Raw genomic sequence first — 27070 nt, forward strand, 5'->3', positions numbered from 1 at the left:
TTGATGCCAGAGGTCAGAGGAGAATGGACAGACTGGTTGGAGCTGATAGAAAGGCAACAGTAACTCAAATAACCACTGGTTACAACCGAGGTCTGCAGAAGAGCATCTCTGAACACACAACACGTCCAACTTTGAGGCAGATGGGCTACAGCAGCAGAAGACCACACCGGGTGACCCCACTGTCAGCTAAGAACAGGAAACTGAGGCTACAATTCACACAGGCTCACCAAAACGGGACAATAGAAGATTGGAAAAACGTTGCCTGGTCTGATGAGTCTGGATTTCTGCTCCACATTCAGATGGTAGGGTCAGAATTTGGCGTCAACAACATGAAAGCATGGATCCATCCTGCCTTGTATCAATGGTTCAGGCTGCTGCTGCTGGTGTAATGAGGTGGGGGATACTTTCTTGGCTCACTTTGGGCCCCTTAGTACCAACTGAGCATGGTTTAAAGTCCACAGCCTACCTGAGTATTGTTGCTGACCATGTCCATCCCTTTATGAGCACAGTGTACCCATCTTCTGATGCTACTTCCAGCAGGATAACGCTCCATGTCATAAAGCTGGAATCATCTCAGACTGGTTTCTTCAACATGACAATGAGTTCACTGTACTCAAATGGTCTCCACAGTCCCCAGATCTCAATCCAACAGAGCACCTTTGGGATGTTGTGGAACGGAGATTCTCATCATGGATGTTCAGCCGACAAATCTGCAGCAACTGTGTGATGCTATCATGTCAATATGGAGCAAACTCTCTGAGGAATGTCTCCAGTACCTTGCTGAATGTATGCCACCAAGGATTGAGGCAGTTCTGAAGGCAAAGGGTGTCCAACTTGGTACGAGCAAGGTGTACCTAATAAGGTGGCCGGTTAGTGTATATCCTCCCAGCATCTGCACTTCTGGTTTTAAACAGCAGGTCTCATTATAAACCTTGTTGGTGTAATTGTTTCCACACCACTACATTTAACTGTAAGCAGCCACCGAACACATGCTTCTGCCAGAGAGAAGAAATACAATGATATGAAAAGCAGGCAGACTGAACCTCAAGTTATTATATATTGATGCACTGCTCCCACTTATTGTTATGAAACCGTAACCAGGCCGACATATCATAATAGTCCTGCTTGTACATCGCAGGCGAAAACATGAAAACACTTTGATCCCTCGCTATATTTTCTGTGGAGCTGCTGGATTCTTTTTTAAGGTGTATATCCATCTCCTTTGAAGAGAAACAGGCAACGACATGTACGAGAAACACAAAGCAGCCTCACCAGAAGCTTCTTGGAGGACATGGTGAGGCTCTTTTTGGAACCATTAACCCTTCAAATAGATAAAGCAGATAAAAAAAAAAAACAACTCTCTTGCAGAAACAAACCTACAGGCAGCTTTAAGAAGAAGTATCTTTATAAAGAACAACCTCTATTGTCTGAAACAGAGAGTGTGTTCCTGACAACATCAAAATTCTCATCTAGTCAAAGGCAGCGTTGGTACAAGTAGGTGAGAACACGGTCAAAATGCTTCCATCACAACTCAATAAATGCCACTGACTTCCAGCAGTAATGGAGACAAAAGGAAACCAAGCAACAGCTCCACACAGCCGAGATGAAACAGCCCCGGCGCACCTCCGGTTCCGCTCGCTAACTAGAAAGAATGAGGCGCGAAGAAGACGCCTTTTTTCGCATCATTATTACATAATCAAAGGGCCACACAGAAATGAGGGACATGCCTGGGGAGAATCCGTCCCTCATTAAAGGAGTTCAGTGCACCGCCGTCTCCTCCAAATGAGGCAATTTCACAGAGTTTTACAGGCTACCAGCAATATCTTTATCCACAGATTTCACAACATGGTAAAGCTGCTGCTGTTGTCTTTGTCTGAGAAAGAGCTGGAGGTTTAGCTGCACACTGAACGCTGTTATTACTGTGCTTCCCTTGCCTTGCATTTCTAATATAACCGCCCTCCCACTCTTGGGGCTTAGAATTGAGTTACTGACCAAGAAGGAAATAAATTATGATCAAAATATCAATTTCAATTCTCTTTACACTGCTTTTTTTTTTTCTTGTAACTGATGATCGTGCTATTTATACGACAGACCGCACACTTTTTCAGCAGCTTTCTGTGACTGCTCTACTGATTAAACAGAATACAAAGGCACATTTCCCTCAGGATTGTGGGAGTGGATCAAAACATCCCTGTGGGTGACACCTTTATCCCCAGCACTGGAACAAGCTCACACTTCCAGAGGTGATACTCCACACAGAGCTGTCTAACTTGGTCATGGATGCGTATCAAAGGAGAGGGTTTACCTCATTTGAAAATTTCTTCAGAAGAGTTATAAAAACCTTCTTGTATATTTAGAGGACTCTTAATTAAGTCCAGCCACTTTAAAGAGTCGTATATATACATTTTACAACCAGCATATGTTGTTTAAAGAGCCGCATCGCCACAACTGAAGGGGTTTGACTTTATCTTGCAGTGAGAGTCTACAATTTGCAGATGGTTTTATTTGAAGAAGGGATTCAAAGTGCTGTAGCCACTTTGCCTCACAAGTCTCGCCTGCTCAGATATATCAGCAGATATATAATGAAAGAAAGAAAGCTCTCACATGACATTAATCTGTAACTAAAATCAGAGCTTGCATCCTGGAAAAAAAACATCCAATATCTGGACTCAATCTTACTTGAAGCAGAACTGCCAATTCTTTCTCAAATACCACAATAAAGTTGATTTTTGTCTGTGCCCTCTGGAGACAAGTTCTGATCTGCTCGACCACATTGTTTTGTCTGTGCTTCACATCACTGCAGAACAATATATCCAGTGTCATGATCTCACAACAACACGTTTTGGTTTGGTTGAGATTTGGAAAGACTTGGACAAGCTCAGGGGTGAACAGAGTTTGGGTTTAAATGACTACTTTGTTAAGTTTAGGGAGCTGTCTTTGTCATGGTTGTGCCTGAAAGAAAAGTGCTGGTTAAAGATGGAAACAAAAACAGGAGGATGTAATGTTTATCTATTGTTTCACTTAGCTATTCTGGAACAGTGATACTGTTTTTATCCTACGGATTGGACAGGAGAATTACAAAGAGATGGCGTAAACTGCAACCTGAGACATTTTTATAGGTGGTATGAAAATATGGACAACGTGACAGCTTCACAAAGATGAAGCCAAAACATTCATAAGCTGCCCTTTAGGCTAGATCATAAAGCCAAACTTTCTTTTTCTTGTAAACTAGGTTAAGCTAGTTTCTTTATGCTACAAAAAGAGGAATAACTTCCATCAGTCAATGGGTATACACTGTGGTTGGTCCAGCAAGTCGCAGCTAATACATAGCCATCCTATTTTTGCAGATGCCGAAGCTGTGACCCGTCCATTCACCCAGAAAAGATCAAGTGGGACAGGAAGTAGGGTTGGGTCCTCCCCAAAAAGAGCCAGTGACTTTCAAAATAAAACAAAAAGTGTCAAAACCAGATTGTACCACAGCAACATATGGGCATCATGAGCAGAGCTAGGCTAGGTCGCAACAGGTTTGAGGTTTTACAGCCCAGTGAGAATGAGTTGTACTCCAGATGGATCTGGTGTATTTGAAGCGTTAGGCTCAAGCAGTACACGATCAGCATGAAACAGAAGAAACTGGAAGATAACATAGCTGCCAACACCTAGCAACTCTCTGCTTTAGCAATGTGGCACAATGAACACTACAACAACAAAATATTTGTGTTACAGGAGCGTCACGTGCACACACACTATCTGCACAATTGTGCACAAAGCCTGAGGATTTGTATCCTATTAAAATCAAATTCCTATAATTTGCGAACAGACTTGTGTGACTGTTTTGCTCTCGGTAATGAGCCTGATTTACTCTGCTGAGTTTAAAGAGGTTTCAGTTTTGATACTTATACTGAACTCTTTTTTGGACAATATTTTCTGTCACCACAGGAAATCCTTCACCCATTTTCTCCAGCAGAATCTTTTAGCTTTGACCTTTAGCCCGCCAGTGAGCGTGACAGGAGGGACTGCGTTGGCTCGGACTGTGGAAAAAACAAGGCCCTGTCACTACCCCCCACTCTGAGCAGAGAGCGATAAGAGCTGAAAAGACAAAAAAAAGTTTAGGGATGGTGGACTGAAACAGAAAAACACCATGATCTCATAATGGAAAACCTCCACACTGTGAACTCACAGATGTGTGTCAGCAGCAGGGTAGCAGGAGAGAGGCAGAACGAGCGCGTGTCATTGATGTAAGGAGAGAACGCTTTGAGGATGACTGTCTTTTATCTACGCCGAGCTGACAACCAAGAACTTGAATTTTTAAAAAAAGTACAGCGAGACAGCAGTCATCTCAAGCCTCATACAAAAACCATGAGTGCAGGAACCAAAATCTTACCAGTCTGCAGACCTATTTTTATGATAAATGCTTTATCACAGCTTCTGCCGCTGTCATAACAGGATAGAGCTCTCCAAATGTAAGACTGTGTGTATGCTATGTCCTGAAAATGACATTCCTCCGTGATAGGTTTGCCGTTTTACAAATCTGCTCATGTTTAATCCTCGCCACACACCCAAAAAATACAAAACATCTAAGACAACTGCCAAGGTTTCATGTCTCAAAACATCCCCATCCCAGGCAGGCAGACTGGGTTTCCACTGTAGATAAAGTGCTGATTTGTGATCATAGGGAAATAAGCGTTTTCCCCTTGCAAACAACAGGCATTACTGAGATTAACAGCCTTTGTTGAAACATACTATTACCACATAAGTCCCTGTCAAGGAGGACCAGATGTCAGATAATAGGCTGTGCAGAGTGAAGTAGGCTCTGGCCTGAAGCCACGAAACAAGTAAGAACAGCTTCTTCCATATAAACCCCTTTACCTCATGGATACCTTGTTGTCTGGGTGGGCAGGGAAGCATCTGTGTGGAACCAAAGACAACTTTCTATCCCTGAATGCATCCATAAATAATTAACCCAACATCTCATCAACCTGTTAGATACAGCAACACATGAGTTTACAAAAATCTGCATTTTTGTGACAGGCTTCACAGAGAATATGAATGCCGCAAACTGTATGAACTGTCTGTATGATAAAAATCAGCTGGTAATGTGTGGCTTTGCTTTAAAAAATAATAGTCATAAAATGCATCACACATGTTGCACTTTGCAGACACAAAAAGCTTGTTATTGTCTACTCAAGACCAGCAAAGTCAATCTCATTAAACACTGCTGGGGGTGTTTATAGGCTTAGCTGGCTGGCTGGGCTTTGCCTATAAGCAGCCAGCCAAGATATAAGCCTTATACGTTATACTTGCTGCTACATCATGGCACTGCTTACATGCATGTTTTAACGCTGTTTAGCAGATAAACTTTGAAATGCACGCATGAAAAGGTGAGAAAAGGCAGAAAGTGGCTTACAAGAGAAGGACTGACTACCTTTCCTGGACTTGAACCTTTGTTTTTTCTTCTGGTCAGCTTTGGCATCACATCCGTGCCTCCTCTGCTGCAGCGCTCCTCAATCCAGATCGCCCGAGCAGTCTGCACGTTCCCCCCAATCGCTCCGAAATAGCTCGTGCGAGTGCCTCTGAAAATAGCTGCACCGATCAAAGCGGCAACATTCAGCAGTCCCGATGCACAAGACGGTCACAGTAGCGACACCCATGGGTTTACGCAGCGCAACCCCTCGGTCTGCAGCAGGTAGCAGCGCCCGGGATGACGGCGACTCCCCCGCGCGCCAAATGTGTCAAGTGTCGGGACCATTCACAACTAAAGGCATGTGTGTGTGTGCCTGTGTGTGTGTGTGTGCTGCAGTCAGCGCCCGTTGGTGCCCAGTGCCACGCAGCGCCGCAACATGGAGCGCTGACCTGCCTACCACTGGGTTAAGGCGGAGAAATCAGCGAGTGAGGTACTTCCGGCGTACGCCTTCAAAATAAAACTATCACCGGTTGCTTAGTTCGTCAGAAATAGTGACTTACACTAAAACGTTCATGTCAAAATTATTATACGTTAAGATTTATTTTATTCCTCTATTGTATACAGCCTATCGTTAAGTTTTTTTTTGCATTAAATTAGACCGCATTTTTTTTTATTTAAAAAAAAAAAAAAAAAACTCAAATGGCCCTGACATCTTGTTTTTTTGTTTTTAATTGTTAAAGATAGAAATATGAAGAAAACAGATAATTAGAAAAAAAAAATATCATACACATGTACTAAGGGAATAAAACATATGTATGTGTTTTGCAGGGAAGGATTTGGAAGGAAATGAGTTTATACTAAATTATAAAGGATAAAAATGTAGATGCTTTCATTATAAACTGTATATGAAGAGTTCATTTGCAAAAGCAGATAACTCCGTTTTAATAATTTTTCAAAAAATCTATTTTTCAATTGTTTATTCTAGATGATATCAGACAAACCAAGGTCCAGTGTCTTTGACAAAGAAGATATGACACAACAAAATAGAGGTAACTCAAAAATTCAATACAAAGAGTAAATCACAAGCATCAGCTCATTTTTTTTTCCAAAATGGCGTTTATCTGTTTTTGCAAATTTTTACATACTTTGCATGAACTGTGGATATTTCTACACTTAAACACTAGCAGTAACTAGATTTTTGATGCGGAGGAATTATACAGACTTACTACCTGTCTTATTCAATACAGTCCAAATGGTTGATTTTTATAAGACGCCCACCTTTGGCATTACAGAGCTCATTTAAAATGCACAATCCTTGGGTCTCACTTTCATTTAACTGGAATTGTGCAAAGATATTAAAAGATTAGGACCAATGCTAACCAAAAACAACCTCATTTTCATCCCATCCTTGCCAAATAAATCCACAAAAACACTTTCAAAAAGGCCAATAACATTAGAAAGCACCAAACCACTATGAGTCACTATGAAAGAATAATGGTGTTTAAAAGCCTCACGATCAATAAGAGAGGAAATTAATGAAAACTCTGGAATACTCTCATGCTGTGCTAAAAGTCAAGGAACAGCAAAAGCCTCACTTTATCAGAGATACCCTCCTCAAACTGTGGAGCCAGTCTGCTGCAAAGGCTCGCAGTGATCACCTCAGCCATATATCCGGTGTTAATCTCTTCCTCTTTGACCAGCTTGACACATCTGAAATCCCAGGAGAGCAGCAGCAGCAGCAGAGGAGCAAACATACAGTGGGGGTGGAAGGCTGGCTCTATGAATTATTTATGATGAAAGAAGGCACTAATACCTAAATCATTCATAATTATGCAAAAGAAACAAGGTCGATGCCTATCAAACTTCAATTCCTCTCCCCCTGCAGATCATGGCATTTGACTTCAGAGATGATAGATGGAGAAAAGGGGTGGCCAGTGTTGGACGTTAACCTGACCTCTTGCTCAGACAGTCAATAAAATTACAGGACCATCAGCCTGAATTATAATCAGGGATGTTGTATGGGGGCAAATTAGGCACACAAAGTGCTTGATTGTGGCAGATATGCTAAATGGCTCTCAGCTGACTGAAGGCATCAAATGAGTTTATCATAATTAAAGTGTACAGGGTTTGCTTGAAGGGTCATTTAAAGTAACAGCACTAGATCACAGACTGAGAATAATGGTGGTTTAAATGACTGGCAACCATTTTTTTAATGTTTTTTTTTATTATTTACCACCACATTAGTGCTGATCATACTGATTATAAGTTAATTATAAAGTGCTTATCAGGCATTAGCTCTAATCTACTTATGGTTTGGTATTCAGATATGAAGCTGAGAGGTAGAACTGTTCACGCAGCCGCCTCCACAGAGTCAGGTTAGGTCTCTGAAGAGTTTTTGTCTTCAAGTTTTAAGACACTTCTTTTTCAGCGTGCATTCAGCAGTTCTTGTTCTCAATCTCTTTTGATTTGTGAACCTTTGCCTTATGAAGAAACTGCAGAAAAGATCTGTACGACTCATTATTTTGAGACCTTTTTCACCTGATAGGTATGCACAAAGCAAGAAGAAAAGTCTGCTACGGCTAGTGCTCTCCTTTGAGGTCAAGCTGTTTTGTTTTTTCTTTGCAGGAGGACGATTTTTTCCATCATATGTGACTGTGCTCACATGAACCCTACTCTCCCTGTGTTTAAGAGAGAATGTAATCTTTTCCTTCCACATTTGACACTTGCCAAGATGAAGACACGCCACCATCATACATCTCAGCTCAGAGTGCTGTAACTAAATATATCCTGCAGTTGGCAGACATGCTGTAATAAACCCACCAGAGGACATGTTTGTACTTTAAAAGGTTCCCTCTCTGTAAATGGTAATGAGAAATACCTGAGGGAGGCCCTGGAAACCGGCTGTGGTGCAGGGTTCCTGTCAGTGTGAGAGTGATGGACGAGGCGGTCACACCGAGCCGAGCGGCTGAGCCCCTCCAACCTCTGGAAAGCCGCATGCTTTCACTGGCATTGAATTAAATCCCACCAGAGCTTCCTCTGCCGTTCCCTCGGTGCCTCTCTTCTGCCTGAAAGTAAAGAGTGAAAAAACAGAGAAGGTGAGTGTGCAGCTCGATCTGCCTCAAACAGACAGTGAGGGGAGGTGAGATTAATGGAGCTGAACTTAAGATTGCGAGGAGATCAGCAGAGAAGAGGGGAGCCAAAGAAGGTGAAGAGGGACTCAATGAATCCTGGCCCTGGATCTGCTGCTAATCTATAGGAGCTGCAGCTGCAGTCACTGCCTTTAAAATCACTCTCATAGGTTGCACCAATTTCAAACTGACAGACCAGAGAGCAGTTTAATCCATCAGTCATTGTGTTGAATTTAGGAGGAATATTTAACCCCATAATGAAATGATTATATACTTTTTCATTACATTACAGAAAGAAATGATCAAGGTAGCTGCTTTAAACTCATTCAGACCATTCATCCAATGTTTACAGGGGGCATTTTCTGGAATAATGTTTTTTTTTCATTGTTTTTGCAAACATATGGGTGATTCTCTGAATTCAGTGCACTTTGGGTTCTCTGGTTACTGAAAAATATACCACTAAAAAAGTGTTTCTGAAAATTGCATCTGATGAATAACTATTTAAACCTCTGAGATAATTTGTTTTCTCATTGTAGGCATGAAATTCCAAACATTAGAAATTTCTTTGTCACCTAAGTCGTTTTGAATTTAACCGTGTGACAGGACAATTTGATTCCTGCATGAGCATATTTCTAAAACATTTTTAAACAGATTCTTCCAGTGTCTAAGCAATAACCTGTCCTTTGAGTAAAATAATTTATTGCAAGTATATTTGATTTGATTATAAATTATAATAATTTGACTGTCAAATAGGATATGGCAGTCTTTATAAATCATGAAAATGGACTTTAACATAAACATTTGATTCGGCTCTTGTACGTTTTCAATTTATCCTCTAATCTTTGCATACAGTTCAACTATCATTTTTCTAATATGTGTTATTATAGTAAAAAAAATATGTATAAATATATATAAAGCAACTGTATCCAGATTATCCAGAGTAATACGTGCCCAAAAATGTGAAAAAAGCCAACTTAGTATTTTGTATGTGGTTAAGTTGTGTCAGAAAAACATTTAAACTGAAGATTTTTAAACATTTATTTAATGTAATCATAATATGAGAAGAAGAAAATGAGTATTTTCCTTTGATCGACTAATAACTGTTGAGTATTATTGTATATTTAATAGTTTTTGAGGTAAGCCATTAGCTCATAAGACCTATTAATGTATCAATACAATACTATTACAGAGGCTCATAAGATACTTAAATTACAATGCTTTTAGGATTAACAGTATCTATCTTTGGTGACTTTACTTGTCAAGAACTCCAATTTTTGTTGATATTGTCTTCATCCTAAAGGCAAATGTACATCTTAAAGCTTTAATCTTGCAGTATTTTCTGACGAACCTCAACCAACCTTAAAAAAAAAAAACACAAGAAAGAAAAATAGAAAAAAAAAGTCAAATGTGTCACTTGTAAGTATTTGTTGGAAACAACAATGAAAAAAGCTTCTGCAGTGTGATGTCAGTCTTCTGCTATGACATCCTCCTACTCACTTACAGTGGATTCAGGCAACAAAAGTTTTGTTGGTGGTGTCCTTGTTTGCTTTTGTAAGTCGTAAAGAGTCCAAGGTATCATACTCAATGTGTTTTACAACCAGTTAAAACTCGTCACAGGTGTCAGGGTTGAAAGCAAACAAAAGATGAGGAACAAAAGAGGAAGTGTGATGATTTATTTTATGTTTTTTTTTTTTTTTTTAAAAAGGCAAAAGAAGAAACAAACCTGACTTAAAAATGTCCAATAAGGTCCAAATAGAAACCTCCACTGGGAGCAAGAGCAAGAGGAACCACAGAGACTAAATAGATACCAGGTAATGAGCAACAGGTGTGACACAGGACACAGGTGACACCAATTAGGGTAATCAAAGTGGAGGGAGGGCAGGAAGTAAAATTGAAAAAATTAAACCAGAGAAACAGAGATAGAGGATTCCAAAATAAAAGAGGAAACACTGAAAACTTCAAAAACAAAAGTGGACACAACAAAGAAGCATGGATCAGAAAACAAGCAGAGAACAATACATCTACAAAATAAAACAGAAAAAAAAAACAAAAAAACCCCCAGATTTTCTGAGGTCGTAACATTAAACCAGCTTTGTGTTTCTTTAAAGAAAAACAGCAAACTCACCTGACACTTCCTTTACCTTTTTTTCCAAGAGTATTCACATCTTATGTCTAAAAACAAATGTAACTCTGCACAACCTGACGACATGGACCATGAGGCAGAGACAGACTTTCCTATTGACTCTTTTCAACCTGTGCTCTGAGAATCACGATCAGAGGAAACAAACAGAGAGAAACATGAGATTCTTTGTATGCAGACTCTTCAACCCCATCACATCCAGATCAGCAGGCCACAGAGGAAGCTATTTGTAACACCTCATATAGAATTATAAATTCAACCAGTTGTGGAACATACCCACAGTGTGTTACTACAATTTCAGCAAAGCAGAATCCAGCTCCCGTTTCTAAAGCTTTCTAAGATGCTCCAAAACCTCTTTGCCTGCCCCCTGCAGTCGTCCCCCCGCAGCTCTGAGGAAAGTGCTTCATTGGAGGCAGAGTGATGGAATAAAGGCTCAGCATCCTGCCTTCAAACTATCTCCAGTGCAACCCGCAGCACAGCTCCACATTCAGCAGTGACTTCAAAGATCCCCCTCAGAGCAGAGGCCCCCCTGGCATCCTCGTGTGCGTTTTCCAAGATTCGCACCGCAGGTTGACGTAGGATGCTACCAGCCAGATTTTCCACCACCTGGTGCTTCTTAAGTCTATTCATTCAGAACTTTAGTGTGATTTCATAATAGTTTTTCTAACTCTGTGTTTTCTTTTCTGCTTGTTTGAATTCTTATAGAACAAAGCTTTTTGGCGTCTTCTTCTCCCAAGGCAGGAAGGTACACCCTGAAAGGTATCACAACAATCTCAGATCTGAGCATATGAGAGATATTCCATGGATCCACCCATGGGGCAGCGAGCAAACGAACAAAGCCAACAAACATCCCCGAGAGGGAGAACAAGATGAAACATCTTTCAGCAAAAGAAACATGAAGAGGAAAACAGAGACGGTGTTGTTCTGGTGCAGGGACTGCTGACACTTTTGTACTCGGGTTATTTAATGACGTGAACAGTGTAGGGTCAGGCATGGTGGGGACAGTTCAGTGGCTGATCCTTTGTTTTCACCCAGCAGGAAGTCTGGGGTTTATTCACCTTGACTGCCAGGGGGAAGAGAATGAACAGCAGGTAATGGGGATGAACTGAATAAGCAAAAGTCTGATAGATTAGCCACCCATACAGTTAAGGTCTGCTTTGTGATGAAAAGTAGCCTGAAAGGAACTTATATCTGACCCTACTACATCTGTCAAAGCAGCATTTATTTTACTTTGTATTAAGTGTTCTTTGCAAGAGATGAAGACATGCATCTGGCAGGTGAGATTATATTTATTTTTCCCACTTGAAAAACCTGTACTAATATCAATGTTCAGAAACTAGACATATATCTATTTACAAAGAAAAAAAAAGCTACTATAAGGATGAAAATGAGTGAGAAAGAGGCTCAACTGCCTTTCTTCAGTGACTTCACCACCAAAAATCCATTCACAATAAGCAGCCATTAAATAAAATGATAATAAATCAACTCAAGTCAATGCTACAGGAGATCTGGCTTCAACAATCTGCATCAGTGTCACGCAGGTGAACTGGCTGATGCTCCTCTGAGAGATTCCCGTGATGTGACTCAGCTCTGCCACCACCTGCAACGCATTAGACAGCCCAGATCACACAGTGACTTCACGCGCTCTGATATGATAACATGTGTTTAAATATAGACACTGAAGGCTTTTGTGGATTCATTTGAGTACGCCACCTGTTCCCAATTCCTGAAGAAGAGGATGAAGGTAGCCACGGCGATCACACCCACACCGAGAAACATGCAGTCTTCAGTCACTGCCACAAACTTCTCTCTGTTTGGAAAGAGTTTAATAACAAAGCAGATATAGTCAACACTTATAAATCAACCAGAGAAGAGAATCTTGCCTCTCTTTGCCCTAAAGCTGTTATGTTAGGTCACAGTAGCCTCTGAAATACCTCTTACTCACTGTACACTATGCTTGATCTAAGTCTAAGAGGATGAGTAGCTGGTTATCAAGGAAGGGATTTCAGAAACTAAAGAGCAGATATTCTCTCGGAGCATTTCATAAACCCCAACAAAGCTAAATGAAGAGGAGGTACAGGGCTCTGGAAATAAATCCAGTGAATGTAAATAATCAAATGTTTGCCGTATCAACATAAATATTGTGTTAACAGCTTGTCACACTGTTTTCACAGCCCTTAGGTACATGCATCGTGCACAAAGCAGGCATGAGAAACATGAGAATTCAAAACACAAACCCACAGCTGGTCTATTCAGATCAGCAGCTCATCAATCCTGCCATAATGCTGACCACCTGTTCCCTTCAAATGGGACCAAAAGAGAAATGTAATACCTCTGCTCTGCACTCGGGCTCCCACATCCAATAGTTGACACCAACAAGGAGTCATAGATGGCTGCCCTCTGGAGGCTGACGAACTGAAGGACACGGTGGCACATGTGGAGCAGAGGATCCATGGGGATAGTTGGCTCGTTGTGTCCTGTAAAATCAACAGATCAAATTAAGGAAGACTAAATCAAGTGGACACATTGTATTGAATATGAGTCTTTACCGAGAACCTCCAGAAGGATTTCCACATATGATAGTGGGTTTGTGACACAGAGCCTGAAATCAAGCCCTTTCAAGACCATCAGTTCTGAATCCAGGACTTTCTGTTTGGAAATGCTGAGGCCAACTGAGTGCAGAAAATGCACAGCAGTAGTGTTGTCAATTATCTAGAAAATAATTCAAAAAACGATGAACCAATGTGTGTTTGCTTCAGCTGTATTTATCATATACTTTGCAGAGCTTACATGACTGTGCAAGGACATTTTGCTTGCGAGCTGCACGCAGGAGAAGATGATAAGAGGGAGTTTCTCCTTGAGCTTGTCAAACACAGCGCCCTCGTAATTTCTTAGTGCATCAGCTGCCGCACCTTGAGGTGTAGGTGTGGTGAACAAATCCAGGAGATGCTTAACCATGAACCTGGGGGGGAGGTAATTATTTACAGAAAAGGAAGCGAAACCAGAATCAAAGTGGGTGCAGCAGAGAAAACCAAAAGTGCAGCTCTGTTTTACCTTTGAAGTAGCTCAATAGCGTGGTATCCAGCCAGTGGATCAAGTCTCAGGTCTTTGGTCATCAGGAAGATAAATTCTAAGACGCAGAAAATAAAACAGGAATGAGTAGAGTGTGGCAGGATAAAGTGGACAGAGATTTAAACAAATGTGCACACGAGGAACTGTTAAATGCGGTACCATGCATGCATTAAATGAAAGCAATCGGTGTGTGTTACAAAGTGATGTCATGCTGTTCTGTTAAATGGGGTTTTTAAAGTGAAGTATAACACATTAGTCTCCAGGTATCACTAATATTTCCCAGTTATTTCTGAGCTACTAGCGGTGGTTTAAATCTAATGTGAGGAAAATGAGAAACCATGTATTTTTCATCATCTAGGTACGAATGATCCCCCAGAGGATAGATGATGTGATAAAAACAATACTTAGAACTAAATGTACCAGTAAAGACATGAATTAAAAAAGTTTAAAAACCATAATTGTCAGAATATTTATTTATTTTTTAACAATGAATTTCTGTTCTTTTTTACTTAGATTTGCATGAAGTGTCAGCTCAAAGCCATTAACGTTGAGTTTCTGACACTGAATCATAACCATGCTGGGCTTTTAACACCACCCACTAGTGGGTCCTGTAAAACTGTTTTCACTGGACAACTTTTAACTCTGACCAGTCAGTTCCTTCCGTATGAGTTATTCATTAATCTTAGAAGGAAACGCAGACTTCTTAAGTAAACTGGGACTCACACCATCCAAAACAAGCCAAAGATCCAAAAGAAGATTTTCTGTCATTTCATTTTAACTTGTCAAGTATGAGGAAACGCAAGGATGTTCATTATAAGTTAATAACACAGTTTTCAATCTGCTCTCTCTTGTCTGAAGAGCTGACAGCTGGGTGACTCTACCTGAAGCATTTTGTGTTGAGAACCTGTCTCTGTAATGACAGGGCTCACAAATCCAGGTGTATAAAATACCCTAGTGTTATAATAGTGTAAGCTTCAGTGGGCCTGTCAGAGAAATCCTCTGTAGTAAAATCAATGCCAGCTGATGGTTAAATTATTAGTGCTGCTGAGTAAAAGAGAAGTGCATGTATCACACACTTTTCTTTGCACACTGTTACTGTGTAGCTTTAAAATGATATATTTAAGTTTAAAGAACAGTAGCATTTATATCAAAAACAAAAAAATAAAAAATAAATAAATAAAAGATAACTGTTCAGTGATTTATAATGAGGAATTAGCATTTTGCAGTATGTACAAAGGCTACAAACTGTCACAGGTGTATTTTATGAAAATAGATTAGTAACCTATAGATTATTTACATATAACGTAATGTTATAGTATAACATGTATGTTAAAAAAATAATGAGGGGAATTAAAACAAAATAAACATATACGCTTATTTGGCATACAATGAGTTATAAAACTTGGGGGAAAAAAAAGACGTTTTTTTGCTTTTGTTTTTTTGAATAACGGACCAGCGCTGTTACATCCGGTTTCAACCAGTTTAATATAAGATGTCCAGTGTATGCTTAATTACTTCAGTACAACAACAACAATGACAATAATAACCTGATTTAAACGACGTAAGAAAGTAAAATTAACTGTCATGTCCACAAAATTTAAAGTTGTTCACTGATTAACGGTTTACTTCAAATAAACTGCTACACAGGTGGAAAGCCGATTATATTTCAATACTTACCAGTTAGTCTCTTATCCTTGAAACACCCGCAAAATTCAGACAAATTTCCAAGGTTGTCTTTATTTCTTTGGTTAAAATTTACAAGAAAATCTGTGAGTAGTTCAAAGGAAGCTTCTCGAAACTTATAACGTAGTTTGTGGCTTGGTGGTGGAGATGCATAGCTCTTCGCCATTTGTGCTAACGGTTACTTTGACTTTCAACTTTTTAAGCAGTAACATTAACGTTTTATATTAAACAGTAAATGTTATAAACTTCAAAATAGTTACTGTATTTAAGTTATTATCTCCAGAAGATGGGGCTGTTTCCGCGGGTATCATTTGGATGTAACACTCGCAGCAGACAGCGCAGATCTCACAACAAACAGATCTACTACTCACTGCGCATGTTCATACGAGCCCTCCATGTGGTAGATCAGCTATGACTCAGCTGTACGTAAAACTACCGCGACGCAACCTTCCCTGCTCTGACTGCTGCAGACATGGCTGACAAGACGCCGAAAGAGACCAATGCTCGCGTTGCAACCAGGATAGACCCGACTAAAGAGGGTCTTTCTCAGGAGCAGTTACATTTCATCCGACAGGTTGAGCTCCAACAATGGAAGAAGAAAACACAGCAGCTGCGGACACGAAACGTCTTGACTGGACTCGCTATTGGGGCTGTCGTTGTGGGCATTTGTATCCTTGTCCTGCGCAGTAACGTCAACACAAGGTGAACTATGTAACGTTAGCTTAGCATGCTAAATGAAGTTGTGTTTAAGAAAGCCTAATATAAAATTTAATAATACCTTATCTACTTAATTTGGAAACAATACTGGTTGTAAAATAGTTAACGACTTATGTAAGACTAGTGCACAAAGTTTAAATTAATCAGTTGCTAACTGCACAGCTTGCTATAACAGGAAGCACTGTGCAATGGAGAGGTAATAGGCATCAAATTAGGTGTCCAATGTATTTTCACGTGTCAAAACGTCAATATTTAAATCTGCTACTTTATTTCAGACATGTAGAAACTCATCATTGACGGAGAATTGGATAATATTTCAGAGTAAAACCTGGGAATACAACTGCAAGGTTGCACTTACTTAACTGGTTAATTTAAGACGGCAAGATACTGCATGGGCCTGAGTTATCTAATGCCTGGCAAAAAAAAAAAATAGCCCTACGTTTAATGTTGAAGAATAAATGTGCAAATTTATTTAGATTTTAATTATGCAATAAAGTTTCCTGTCTGACTGACTTCCATATGGCACCATTTGCAATATATCTGTTCAGTTCTCTTGTATGTTGTGTCACTGTTGTTATCAAATGCTTGCCTTGACTCCTCACCTTCACCCAGACGGCTACACGTTTTACTCGGTCTCCCAGGAGCGGGTTATGGATGAGATGGATGAAGAGGCCAAGCTGCAGAGAATGCAGGGACCAAAGACTGGTGCCAACTGAGCTGCATGTATCATCTGCTCACTTTTGGACTCTGTGTGTGTGTGTGTCCTGCACTTAACTAAGAAGGGACTTCCATGGACGCTGACATCACTGATCAATATCCCATGGCTGGTCGGCAGCTTTTTTTTGTTTTAGGACAGCGGTGGACTTTATTTTCCCTGACTGTGAAGGGGAGTTGTTGTATGGCTTGGCTGCTGAATTCAGCTATCTGTGTACTGATTTTGAGTGAAAGAGTAATCCACTGACCCTAATTTGCTACTAAGAAGGCCCAGACAAAGAGGAATTACTGCACTCCCACTGAGAAGTTTCCATCTGATCATGTGATTCGCTCTCAGTGCCAGAGGAAGATCTTAATTTCAGTCGCTAAATGTTAAATCTACAGTGGCCTTGTGAAGCAGCAAAGGATCGAGCTTTTCAAACATATTTATGTCAATGAGATGATTTGTAAAATAAAGTGTAATGTATAGAATGTTTTTCAGATACCTCCATCCCTTTGTTTCGCTGCAGGAAAAAACAAATGACATCACAGCAGTAATGTTTTCTGTACAATTGCATTTATTTTTGCCACAATTTGATAAATGTTGTCTGATATAGCCACCAAATCTTGAGTACAAATATAAAATAAGACATTGTTAGGGAAAGGCACAGATTCAGCATGGCAGGACAGCAGCAGCTTCAGAAAGCAATACAATTATATATTTACATTCAGAATTTTGAGACTTCTTTGAATATATTATGAACTTTTGGAAAATCTTACAGGAGTTCCATTGCCAGAAAATTCAGTGTGTGTTGTGAACATTTTGTAAGGCAACGGCTTCACATTCACAGCTTGAACTGATCTCTGTCAGGAGCCCATAAAGCACTCTATTAAAATTCTGGGAGGGTTGATCTTCATTACCACGATCCAAAAAGAAATACTGTGATCAGGAATGAACTGGAGAATGAGCTCTGCCTCCCTCAGGGGGTTAAATAACTGAGAAATATCAGTTCTCCCTCAAATGAACAGATTTATCCACAAATGTGTTAAATGATCCAAAACTAAAGTAGAGTTTACTAAAGTGCACGAGGTGCTTGATCTACAGAACAAGCGACAAACATGAATTCTGTTTGAGCAAGAAATAAGGTTTAGTTTACTCTGAACTTGTAAACATGATCTACAAATGCACTCTACTATTTACACATGTACAACAAACAGGAAAGCCAGTAGTTTAAAATCTAGGTTAAATTTGTACATCTAATCAATACTAAAGAAATCATGTTTATTGAATCCATCTGTTTGAAAACGCCAAAGTCGTCTGCATCATTAAAGCTAAAATAAAATAGACCATCTAAAGAAAGCGCTAGGCTAACATTGATAACTGTTATTTTTCAACACTAACATCTTTGTATGGATTATCTGACAATACTTCCATATCACTCGGTGTCAGTTCAGGATATCCTTTCGCAACATTGAAAAATGTCCCCTAGAATGCAGCTAAACTCCATCAAACTGAGTCTAAAGAATGCAGATCATCATCTCAGGTGTCAAAACACAACTTCAGCAAAATGATTTCATGATTCATATATTAATCGAACTGTACAAAAGCATCTAGATCGCTCTCTACGGCCCCTGGAAGGCAATGATCAGAGTGTTTTCACTGTGCAGTCAGCAGGTGCTGAGACATCTTTCAAATCTATAAAACTACAGCAAATAGGATTCTCAGAAGTGTTCTCATATTTTGTACAGCTGTCAGAAAAAGTGTCAGCGCCTCGCTGTGGTTCACATTACTGCGCTCACATTGATCTATGGCAGTGAATCAGACAAGCAGGGAAACAGTAACTACTCTAACTCTGGGTCAGAGTCGTAGACGGAGCAGCTCTGAAGCGCTCTGACCTACGCTTTGACTGCGTTTAAACAACAAGCTCGCTCAGACAAAACAAATCCTGTGGTGTGACATTTTGACATTTTGCAGGGTGATGTGAGTGAACCAGTGGATCTGAAAGATTATTTACAAGAGATGAAAAAAGGTGAATTGGTACTCTGTGCTTCAGCTGCAGTAAATTCACCAGGTGTGATTCAGAAAACGTGACGTTACAGCTCCTGCGCCACTCGTGACAGTTTGAACATTGAGGTAATTGAACTCTGTTGGAGGGAAGCTGTTTGGTGATCGGTGTGCCAGTGAAAGTGCTCCTCCTACAGGACGGGTTTCACCTCTGCAGTCACACTTCAGATGAGGTAGTCCAAAAACACAGCATGCTAGGCTGAGGGTTTCTTACTAGAAAAGAAGAGAGGAAATAATATTTTTATGTGTTTCTACACAAAGAGTGAGGATAAATAGGAGTTTATGTGCTGCAGTGTTTACTCACCATTCTGCCAATGTCAGTGGCGAAGGTGACGCCTTTGCTGGGTTTGTCCTGGGAGCTGCTGCTGCTGCCGCCCAGAGAGTTCCTCCTAATGATCCCTGAGGAAAGGCAGAACAAGCTTTATTTAACACATTCAGATGCAGAATCGACTTCCTTACAGGGCAAATAATGTTGTTCTTACCCTGGAGTGGCAGCATGTCGAGGCGCTGCAGGCTGTTCCTGCGTGATGATGGGAAGCCGCTTCCTTTGGACAGACGGCGCTGTCGGTTGGAGAGCATAGCAGCAGGAGAGACAATGCCTGGAGGGGGAACCTTTCCCATCTTCTCGTACAGCTCCTCGATCTCCCTCTTCTGGGCGGCCTGCAGAGCCTGGACCTCTGACAGGTGTCTGAGAGTGGACACAAAAAGAGTACAGGTAAGTGAAATGAACAAAACTTAAATGACACTTTGTAAATAGTTCATTTAACAGCATTATGATGATAAGTTATTTTTTGGGCTTTTCATGCCTTTAATGACAGAAGAGAGGACAGTGGATAGAGCAGGAAGGGGGGCGAGAGCAAGGAGCAACATGCGGGAAACTGGCCATGGGCTGGACTGGAGCCTGGGTCACTCACTTGAGGGCAAACTTCATTGAGGGGCACAACCTAAACCACTAGGCCGCCTGTGCCCAAGCTTTATTATTTTAAAGTGACTTTCTAAACCAAAGAGCAGCACATCTGCTGGATCCTGCTTTTACGTGCAGGAAACAGAGATTATTCTTAGTCTGGCTCAGGGGTTTTAGTTAAGTTTCGTTGCAGTGATGTCCCTTGTTTGTTGTTATACAGTGTTTTAAGCTCTTTCAGTGCACTGCAAAAAAAACCCTGAAATCCTATCAAATGTTTTTCTCTTATTTTCAGTATGAAATGTCTTTTAAGACTTAAATATGAGCCTCATTCACCTGACCAGTCCAGAAAAATGTCTTATTTCAAGTTATTTAAAGACAAAATAAGGTCTGAATTGCTTGTAACAAGTAAAAAAAATCTGCCAATGAAACAAGAGAAACGTTACATAAAACGTAAAATATTTTTTTCTTGACTGACAAGTTGACTGTGGCCCATATCAAAGGTAATAAGACAATTTTTACCTAAAATAAGATAAAAATGCTTGATAAGATCTCAGTTTTTTGCTGTGTGGTCTCACTCACTTCTCTCTGAGCTCCTGCAGCTCCTCCAGCATATCTTCGTCATCACTGTCCGAATCGTCACTGCTCAGGTACGGAGTGCTTCTGTTGTAAGTCATCATCCACAGGTGATGAAGAGCGTTGCTGTACTGCGGGCTGCCTGCCCCTCCATCCCACAGCCGCCCCTCCATCTCTGCAGCCGTCACAGAGAGCCCGCTGTCCGCCGACGTCCCCATCAGGCTCAGGCTGTACGCCCTCCTCCTCGTCCTCCTCCTCATCCTCTGTCGCTCCCCTAGCATCTCTTCCTCCTCTTCTTCCTCTTCCTCCTCTTCCTCCTCCTGCTGTTTCTCCTGGTTCTGAACCCAGCCCACCTGTGCGTCCACTTCTTGTTTGACGCCCGTCAGCGTTCTGTGGGGGTGCAGGTGAGGAGGCGATAAGGTGAGGGAGGTGCCCAGGCTGGTCTCGGACTCTCCCTGCTCCTCGGTGCTGCTCTCTGATTGGGTGCTGCTGTCTGCGGGCTGAGGAGTGGCGGGTATGATGGACACGGCGGGCGGGGGGATGTCCATGCTGGGTGTCACCTTAAACCGCCCAACGGTGACTGGAGTGGAGTGGACTTCTGTGGAAAAGAGGGAGAAAAAGTTTTAACACAAACTTACAAATCCTGCAAAAAAATACAACAACGCACATCACGAACAGTTAGCCATCCTGATTTAGCATTTAAATCCCAATCTTATAACACTCTTTTTTTTAGGATGAGTGTTCTTATTTCTCCTTCTACTTACTTCTACCTTCCATGAGTGAGATGAAGTGACACCTGGACGGTGACTTTATAAGACTGACAGCCAGTCATGAGCTCAGAGGTGGTGATTGTAGTGTAATCTGATCAGAGGTGATTGATCAACAGAACAAAGCTTCAGTGTCTCCTGATTGCCGGACTTTGATTTCATCCAACCTTTTCTTAGTGTCTTTGAAACAGTCCTCTAATAAAGATACGTTCATAAAGAAATCTGAATAGAAATCTTCTTTATTCCTGATAATTTGACCTCTCTCCTGAAATAAACAGAGTGTGTGCAGGTTTTAAGCCTTTAACTCCTGCAGTGCCTCACTTTGCCCACTGCGTGTCCTTCTAACAGCAAACTCACACAGCATCTGACTCAGTGCCCGCTGAAACAGAAGGACTCTGTTGACTGTGGGCCCTAAACACTGACAGGTGTGGATGTGGGAGGAGAGGCCTGTAATGAGCGCGGCTGCTCTCTGATTGGTCGTTACCAGTGGGTAGGGCGGACATCACACCTACGTTTGTGTTGGTTTTGAATGGAACATTACATCCAGACTGGGTTACGCAACGGCTCCTGAGGCACCGTTAATGGGTGATAATGTCACCAAGGAGACGGAGGAGAGAAAAAGTGAGGGAAGCGAAAAACAAGCCGCACGGTAAATTAGGTATGACGGAGACATCTGAGCATATTTGGAACAAAAACATCATAAAATAGAGCAGTGGAAGAAAATCAAGATTATTTGGCTGCTGATAGGTTAGTGTGTATACCACAAGCATGCTTTAGAATGTAAACATAACACAGTTATGTCATTTTCCACTTCACCCAGTCCCTGGCTGCTCGCTTCCACCACTTTAGGTGTTTGTGGTCCAGTGACGGAGGAGAAAACTCCTTTAACCGCTTGAGGACACAAACAAACTTCATTGGGTTTGCTTCCTTAATAAATCCAACCAATTATTGAAGAAGTATCCTCTCTTTACTCATTCATGTGTTTATTTTGCTAACTTTCAGGTCTCTCTATAAACTAAATCAAACCTAGAAAACATCAACAACAACGTGGAGATCAAATCTTACCAGATTCAGAGGGACAGGCTTTGGGTTTGGGGGTGCTGGCAGTCATCTCAGGGATAGCAGGCTGTATTTCAGTGCTGAAGGATGATAACTGCACAGGAAGACAAGCAGTTTAGGTATTAACACTTCAGCAGGGTGGTTACTGTAATCTGAAAAGTTTGTTTTTAAAATTCTCTGATTGAAAATTTCACCATGGGGAGCCTCAGTTTGAGGAAAACAGAAATAAATTGCCAAAGCTTTTCAAGTTTAAGAGCTCAAATTGGATGAATACACTTTAAAGAGGAGTGGAATGAAAGCAAATGTTTTGAAAGTATTGTTGCAAAAAATGTTGGATTGGCATGTCCACATTTGTTTGGATAATTAAGGGTTTTTTTTTTAAATGTCAGGAAAATAAGTATAAAAACAGCAATCTCCAGATCGATAAATGTCTTTAAATATAAAAAGACAAAAGAAAAAAAAAGATATTAAATTGAAAAAGTTTTAAACTGAGTAGTAAAGATGTTTTTTTAAGGAAGAGACTGCAGACTACTCTGAGCGCTTACATGAGTAACATGGGATTTATTTGAGATCAACATGAGATTTGATCAAACTGTGACATCACAAGTTGGGGACTATCCTTAAAGGGCAACAGTTTTGTTTTAGAGAAACCAAACTTGAATGCATGGCAACAGTGAAGGAGGATTCTTGAAAGCTGAGTTCTGGGTATTCAAATAAGGGACTTTAAAGACAAATATAAAAAAAAAAAGAAACGAAAGAAAATGTCACGACATGATGCTTACAGTGCTCTCTGGGCTCTCTGAAGGCGGTGATGCAGAAAGATCTGATGAGGAGGTTAAACTGCTCACGTCTGATTTTGGTTCAGCTTGCGCTTCAACGTGTGCTAACAGCGAAGTGTCGACATTGACCTCCGGGGTAACGCTCGTGGGACTGACTTGCCCAGCGTGCTGCAGAGGCCCCAGAACCAGTGGAGGCGTAGAGGGCATGGAGGGTGGAGAAACAGGATGCAGCCACCCTGGATGAGCGCTCTGAGGGAAACTGTTCACCTGCGGCGTGCTCTCAGGGCTGCCATAGATGTTGTTCTGCGCTGGGATGCCCGCTGTGGAATACGTCGCCTCTACTGGTGAGGTCTGGTAATGCTGGGGGTAGACGGAGGGGTAACCCGACTGAGGGGGGAGGTGACTGGGCAGCTGATGGTGGTAACCTGGGAAGGATGGGATCCCCTGAGCTGGCAGACTCGCAGGAGGGATGAAAGACTGCGCCATGCTCATCGCCATGGAAATCACGTTGGCTAAGGAGAACAGAGGCTGCGTGTGAGGGGGCCACATGTTGGGGTGCTGTGGGGTGGGTGGGGACATGGGGACACCCTCATTGCTCACAGGACTTGGGGTGTCACTCAGAGAACTTGGGGAACCAGGTGCAGGGGAGGGGATGGAGGGGAAGGTGGGGTTACTTGCTACTCGTGTGAGAGGAGGATGGAGGGCTGGTTTTGGGGAACCAGGAGAGCCCGGGTACGGGAATGGGAAGTGACTGTGGCCCATGAAGGGTATGTGGTAGTGCTGGTGGTGGGGCAGGAGGGATGCTGGGTTGTGGTGATGCTGGTAGTGGAGTGGAGACCCTGGGAGACAAAGAAACAGCCAAATCAGATTATAGTTCAAACAAACGCTGAGAAACATCACTCAGACTTCCTCTCTGGTTTTGAAGAGTCTAATTATTTAATTCTTCCTTCCTGTACTTTCAAATGATTGGTTTTTAAGTTGAACAAGGACATTTTGTTGGAGGAGCACTTAACTTTAATGACGTTGGGAACAGTTGCACACGCATGGCTGTGAGCGATTTAGCGTCAATGGAGCAAGAGAGGATCTTTTGTTGACAGTTTATGAGAGGTTTAAACAGAACACACGTGTGTGTTTACTTCATGTTTTGGGTTTTAATGTGAGATTAAAGCAGCCTTCATGACTTCTTCAGGATGAAGTCAAAGATGCCAATGCCCGATCCGCATCCATTGATTTGACATTTACCTCAACAATGGCTCAACAGTTGTAAACGCCGCCTCCTGTTGCTGATGATGCAAAACAGGCGCTAGTTTTTCCATGCTGATGGAAACATAGGTTTGGAAACACTCTGTGAGGGTGGCAGCTGGCCAAGGAGGATTGCGAAAGCGACATGTGGTGGACTTCCAGGAGTGAGAGGACTCAAGACAAAAGGGGATGAGGTTCTGTAGATAATGTACGTGTGTTCTTTAATCGATATCAAATGCTCGTCTGAGGGTTGGAGGCTTTAAAACGTGGTGGGAGGAGGTTTTCCTGGAAATTCTGCAGGAGTTTGTGCTGGCAAACAGATGTTGCCGCCTATCGCAGAACTGGAGAACAGCTCATGCTTCACAACGACAGCATTCACGGCTCCCTAAAAGCCCAAAAGCAGCCTTCAGGTGAGGTAATTACCCAAGAGGCCCGGCTGTGTAGCAGGCACAGAAAAGGGCTTTGAGGTGTGGGGATGGCGGATGGCGCCATGCGAATGTCTGAACAATACGAAAGAAGAGGAGGAGGGAGTTTATGAGGTAGCTGAGCCTGGCTCTGACTTATTCTCTGCCAGAGGACTTGAACATTTTTTCAGAGAGCTGAAACAGTAAACAATGCTTCGGCTCTTTGTGCGAGAACCTGAAGGAGGGGCTGTGGGCATTTTACCTGGGGCGTTGTGGAAAGACTGTGAGCGTAATAGAGGTCGCCCAGGTGAAGTAATGTCTGCACTGAAGATGTCTCCATTGGGGAGGTGAGGGGAGCCACGTGCAGCTGCATGAGGGTTAAGAGCTCCGAAGTCTAAGATGAGACACACACATGCATGAACGGATGCACATGCACAAACCTCTAAACACATGCAATGATCAGGATGAAACAGATGCAGGTTGATGTGACATGCTGGGTTAAAACTTTCTTTAAAGGATGATTTAAAAAGACAAATGAGTCATTCATTCACTCATCACATCATGGTTAGTTTCTTCAGGCAGTTTAACTCTCTAAGAGGTGAGTTAAGATCATCAGAGCAGGTGTGAGCCTTACCAGGTAGTGATGAGGAGGAGTTTGTTCGAGGCAGGGTGTGACTGTGTAGGTTGGGCTGCAAGAAAACACATTTGAGAACAATGAGTCTCTACATTTATTGATATGTAACGAAGCCAAACGTGATGGTTGTATAGCTGGAATAAAGAGTTATGAGATCATATTAATGTCCTATAAAACTGTCGACTATACCCGTCAGTCGTTAACAGAATTTCATATCAGCAAAAAGTTTTGAATCACTCTCTTGTCATCCTATGTTGACCTGTCTTAAATACAAGCAGCTATAACCCTAGAAGCAGGTCACCCTGAGGCTTCATGACTACTGCTGGTCAGTCGAGTACATTGTGTATTAACTGGACAATAAAATAACCCAGCTGTAAAGGATTTATTGTTAGTTTATGAAGAGCTGTTTGCACAATAAATCCAGAGTTATTGAGCGGTTAATACGGCTATTATTGTGTCTGTGCATTTTACTGAGGGACATTTAACCTCATATTAAGATTAAGCGGCTGCTGTAATGTGGCTCCAAGTGCAGAGAGAAACTTGGAGTTCTTCTCTGCTGATTTATACAGCCTGAGGGACGTCAGTGAAATGATTTAATTTGGCTGAATTGTAAAACACTGCCCCCTTTAGGTACCTGAAAGTTCTTGTGACAACACACGAGTCCAGGGGGGGTCAAACCATAGACGGTATAAACTTAGCTCTAGGGGTGGGAGAAAAAAACAAAAATAGATATATATCGGGATTTTTTGTTTGGCAATATCAAAATCAGGATTCTTTGTCAAAATCTTTTTTTTTTAATTCAAATTCTTCATTTCAGTCTTTTTTTATAAACTGGATTGAAAAAAAAAATTACCACTTTTCTCCAGAAGAGGGTGAAATGTTTCTCCCTGACTCATGTGATCATCATTTAACTTTTTACATGGTCTGGTGTTAAAAAAGCAAACTAATAATCGCAAAAATCGTAAAATTGTAAAAAAAAAAAAAAAAAAAAGTCAAAGAATTCGCAAATTAAACCCATAAAAAGCGTATTCAAATTGAATCGTGAGAATAGCATCATCCCAGCCCTACTTAGCTCGGTGTTTGGTGTCAGAATGCCAACGTAGATTGTACTCTTTAACAACCCCCACGGCCTCATAACACAAAAGACAAACTGTTTTTCTCCTTGAAGCACAAATATATATGCTTTCCCATCTTTCTTGAAACAGCCTTACATCTCCATCAACTTATCTCTTCCTTTTTGGGATCATTGTTTTATTTCTCAATTCCACTAGTTTGGAAAACAGCACTGATGTGAAAACACTGCGATTAAGCTGCAGATGCCATCATTTCCCAGGTAACGTAATCAGTAGGTATTATGGGAAACTTATGAGTAATATAAGACAAGTTTGACATATGTGCACTAGTCCCTTTATCTGTTATTTGACAACAGCAACAGCTCGACCAGCGTCTTTTTCCAGAGGACTCAAGCTTCGTTTATTAACCATGTCCCTTACCAAAAACTCTCAGAAAAGCACCCAGCCCAAAAGAACTAACATATGACTCTCAGGGCTCCTGGGTTTTCATCTTGTCTTAACCAGCACGATCTGGACAGTGCTGGGAAGCGCAGCCATAATGGTTTTGCTGGGAGGGATCCATGCCTTGTTTTAATCAGGTGCTGGAGTGCAGCCAGCAGAGATTTGTCCACAGTGGTTTGGGATAATCGTGCAGCCAGGGGGTCGGAAACACGGTGAGGAAGGTAGGCAGGAGTTTACTGCTCTGATTTGTCTTTGTTTACATGAAACCGCACATTTTTATTTCCATCATTTCTGA

The 27070-nt window shown here is 41.5% G+C and overlaps 4 protein-coding genes across 4 annotated transcripts in view; 1 reads left to right on the forward strand and 3 right to left on the reverse strand.

The window, feature by feature from the left end:
• The window catches only part of tanc2b (tetratricopeptide repeat, ankyrin repeat and coiled-coil containing 2b), a 175401-nt gene extending 169578 nt beyond the window's left edge, over positions 1-5823 (reverse strand). The window contains exon 1 of the mRNA XM_074663942.1: positions 5423-5823. The gene's annotated coding sequence lies outside the window, so the exon portion shown is untranslated. The remainder of the gene's footprint in view (positions 1-5422) is intronic.
• Positions 5824-11587: 5764 nt separating this feature from the next.
• On the reverse strand, positions 11588-15721 carry cntd1 (cyclin N-terminal domain containing 1). Its single transcript, XM_074663279.1, has 7 exons — positions 15419-15721; positions 13724-13799; positions 13460-13631; positions 13219-13381; positions 13002-13146; positions 12383-12479; positions 11588-12269 (listed from the first exon to the last, which is right to left on the reverse strand). Exons 1-7 carry the CDS (start codon positions 15588-15590, stop codon positions 12156-12158), a joined length of 939 nt encoding a protein of 312 aa, XP_074519380.1. The 5' UTR covers positions 15591-15721; the 3' UTR covers positions 11588-12155.
• A 77-nt stretch (positions 15722-15798) lies between these two features.
• On the forward strand, positions 15799-17335 carry coa3a (cytochrome C oxidase assembly factor 3a). Its single transcript, XM_074663280.1, has 2 exons — positions 15799-16092; positions 16754-17335. Exons 1-2 carry the CDS (start codon positions 15897-15899, stop codon positions 16855-16857), a joined length of 300 nt encoding a protein of 99 aa, XP_074519381.1. The 5' UTR covers positions 15799-15896; the 3' UTR covers positions 16858-17335.
• Positions 17336-17399: 64 nt separating this feature from the next.
• The window catches only part of wnk4a (WNK lysine deficient protein kinase 4a), a 46811-nt gene continuing 37140 nt past the window's right edge, over positions 17400-27070 (reverse strand). The window contains exons 14-21 of the mRNA XM_074663281.1: positions 25262-25316; positions 24890-25021; positions 22985-23820; positions 22209-22296; positions 20383-20974; positions 19382-19587; positions 19204-19298; positions 17400-19112 (exon numbers count right to left, since the gene is read on the reverse strand). Coding sequence (XP_074519382.1) covers positions 19110-19112; positions 19204-19298; positions 19382-19587; positions 20383-20974; positions 22209-22296; positions 22985-23820; positions 24890-25021; positions 25262-25316 — 2007 coding nt within the window. The 3' untranslated portion in view covers positions 17400-19109. The remainder of the gene's footprint in view (positions 19113-19203; positions 19299-19381; positions 19588-20382; positions 20975-22208; positions 22297-22984; positions 23821-24889; positions 25022-25261; positions 25317-27070) is intronic.

Source organism: Halichoeres trimaculatus, unplaced genomic scaffold, assembly GCF_033239565.1.
Source record: "Halichoeres trimaculatus isolate MK-OKI-2021-1 unplaced genomic scaffold, fHalTri1.1 fHalTri1_scaffold_23, whole genome shotgun sequence".
NCBI classification, from domain to species: Eukaryota; Metazoa; Chordata; class Actinopteri; order Labriformes; family Labridae; genus Halichoeres; species Halichoeres trimaculatus.

What these genes read in the sequence shown, in the direction of transcription:
- cntd1 (XM_074663279.1), bottom strand. Translation starts at nt 15,590, where the DNA reads ATGGCGAAGAGCTATGCATCTCCACCACCAAGCCACAAACTACGTTAT. An exon ending in GCTATTGAGCTACTTCAAAG is followed by an intron (nt 13,632 to 13,723) that starts GTAAAACAGAGC and finishes CCTCCCCCCCAG; the next exon opens with GTTCATGGTTAAGCATCTCC. An exon ending in TCTTCAGGAATTGGGAACAG is followed by an intron (nt 12,270 to 12,382) that starts GTGGCGTACTCA and finishes AATGCGTTGCAG; the next exon opens with GTGGTGGCAGAGCTGAGTCA.
- coa3a (XM_074663280.1), top strand. Translation starts at nt 15,897, where the DNA reads ATGGCTGACAAGACGCCGAAAGAGACCAATGCTCGCGTTGCAACCAGG. An exon ending in GGCTGTCGTTGTGGGCATTT is followed by an intron (nt 16,093 to 16,753) that starts GTATCCTTGTCC and finishes ACCTTCACCCAG; the next exon opens with ACGGCTACACGTTTTACTCG.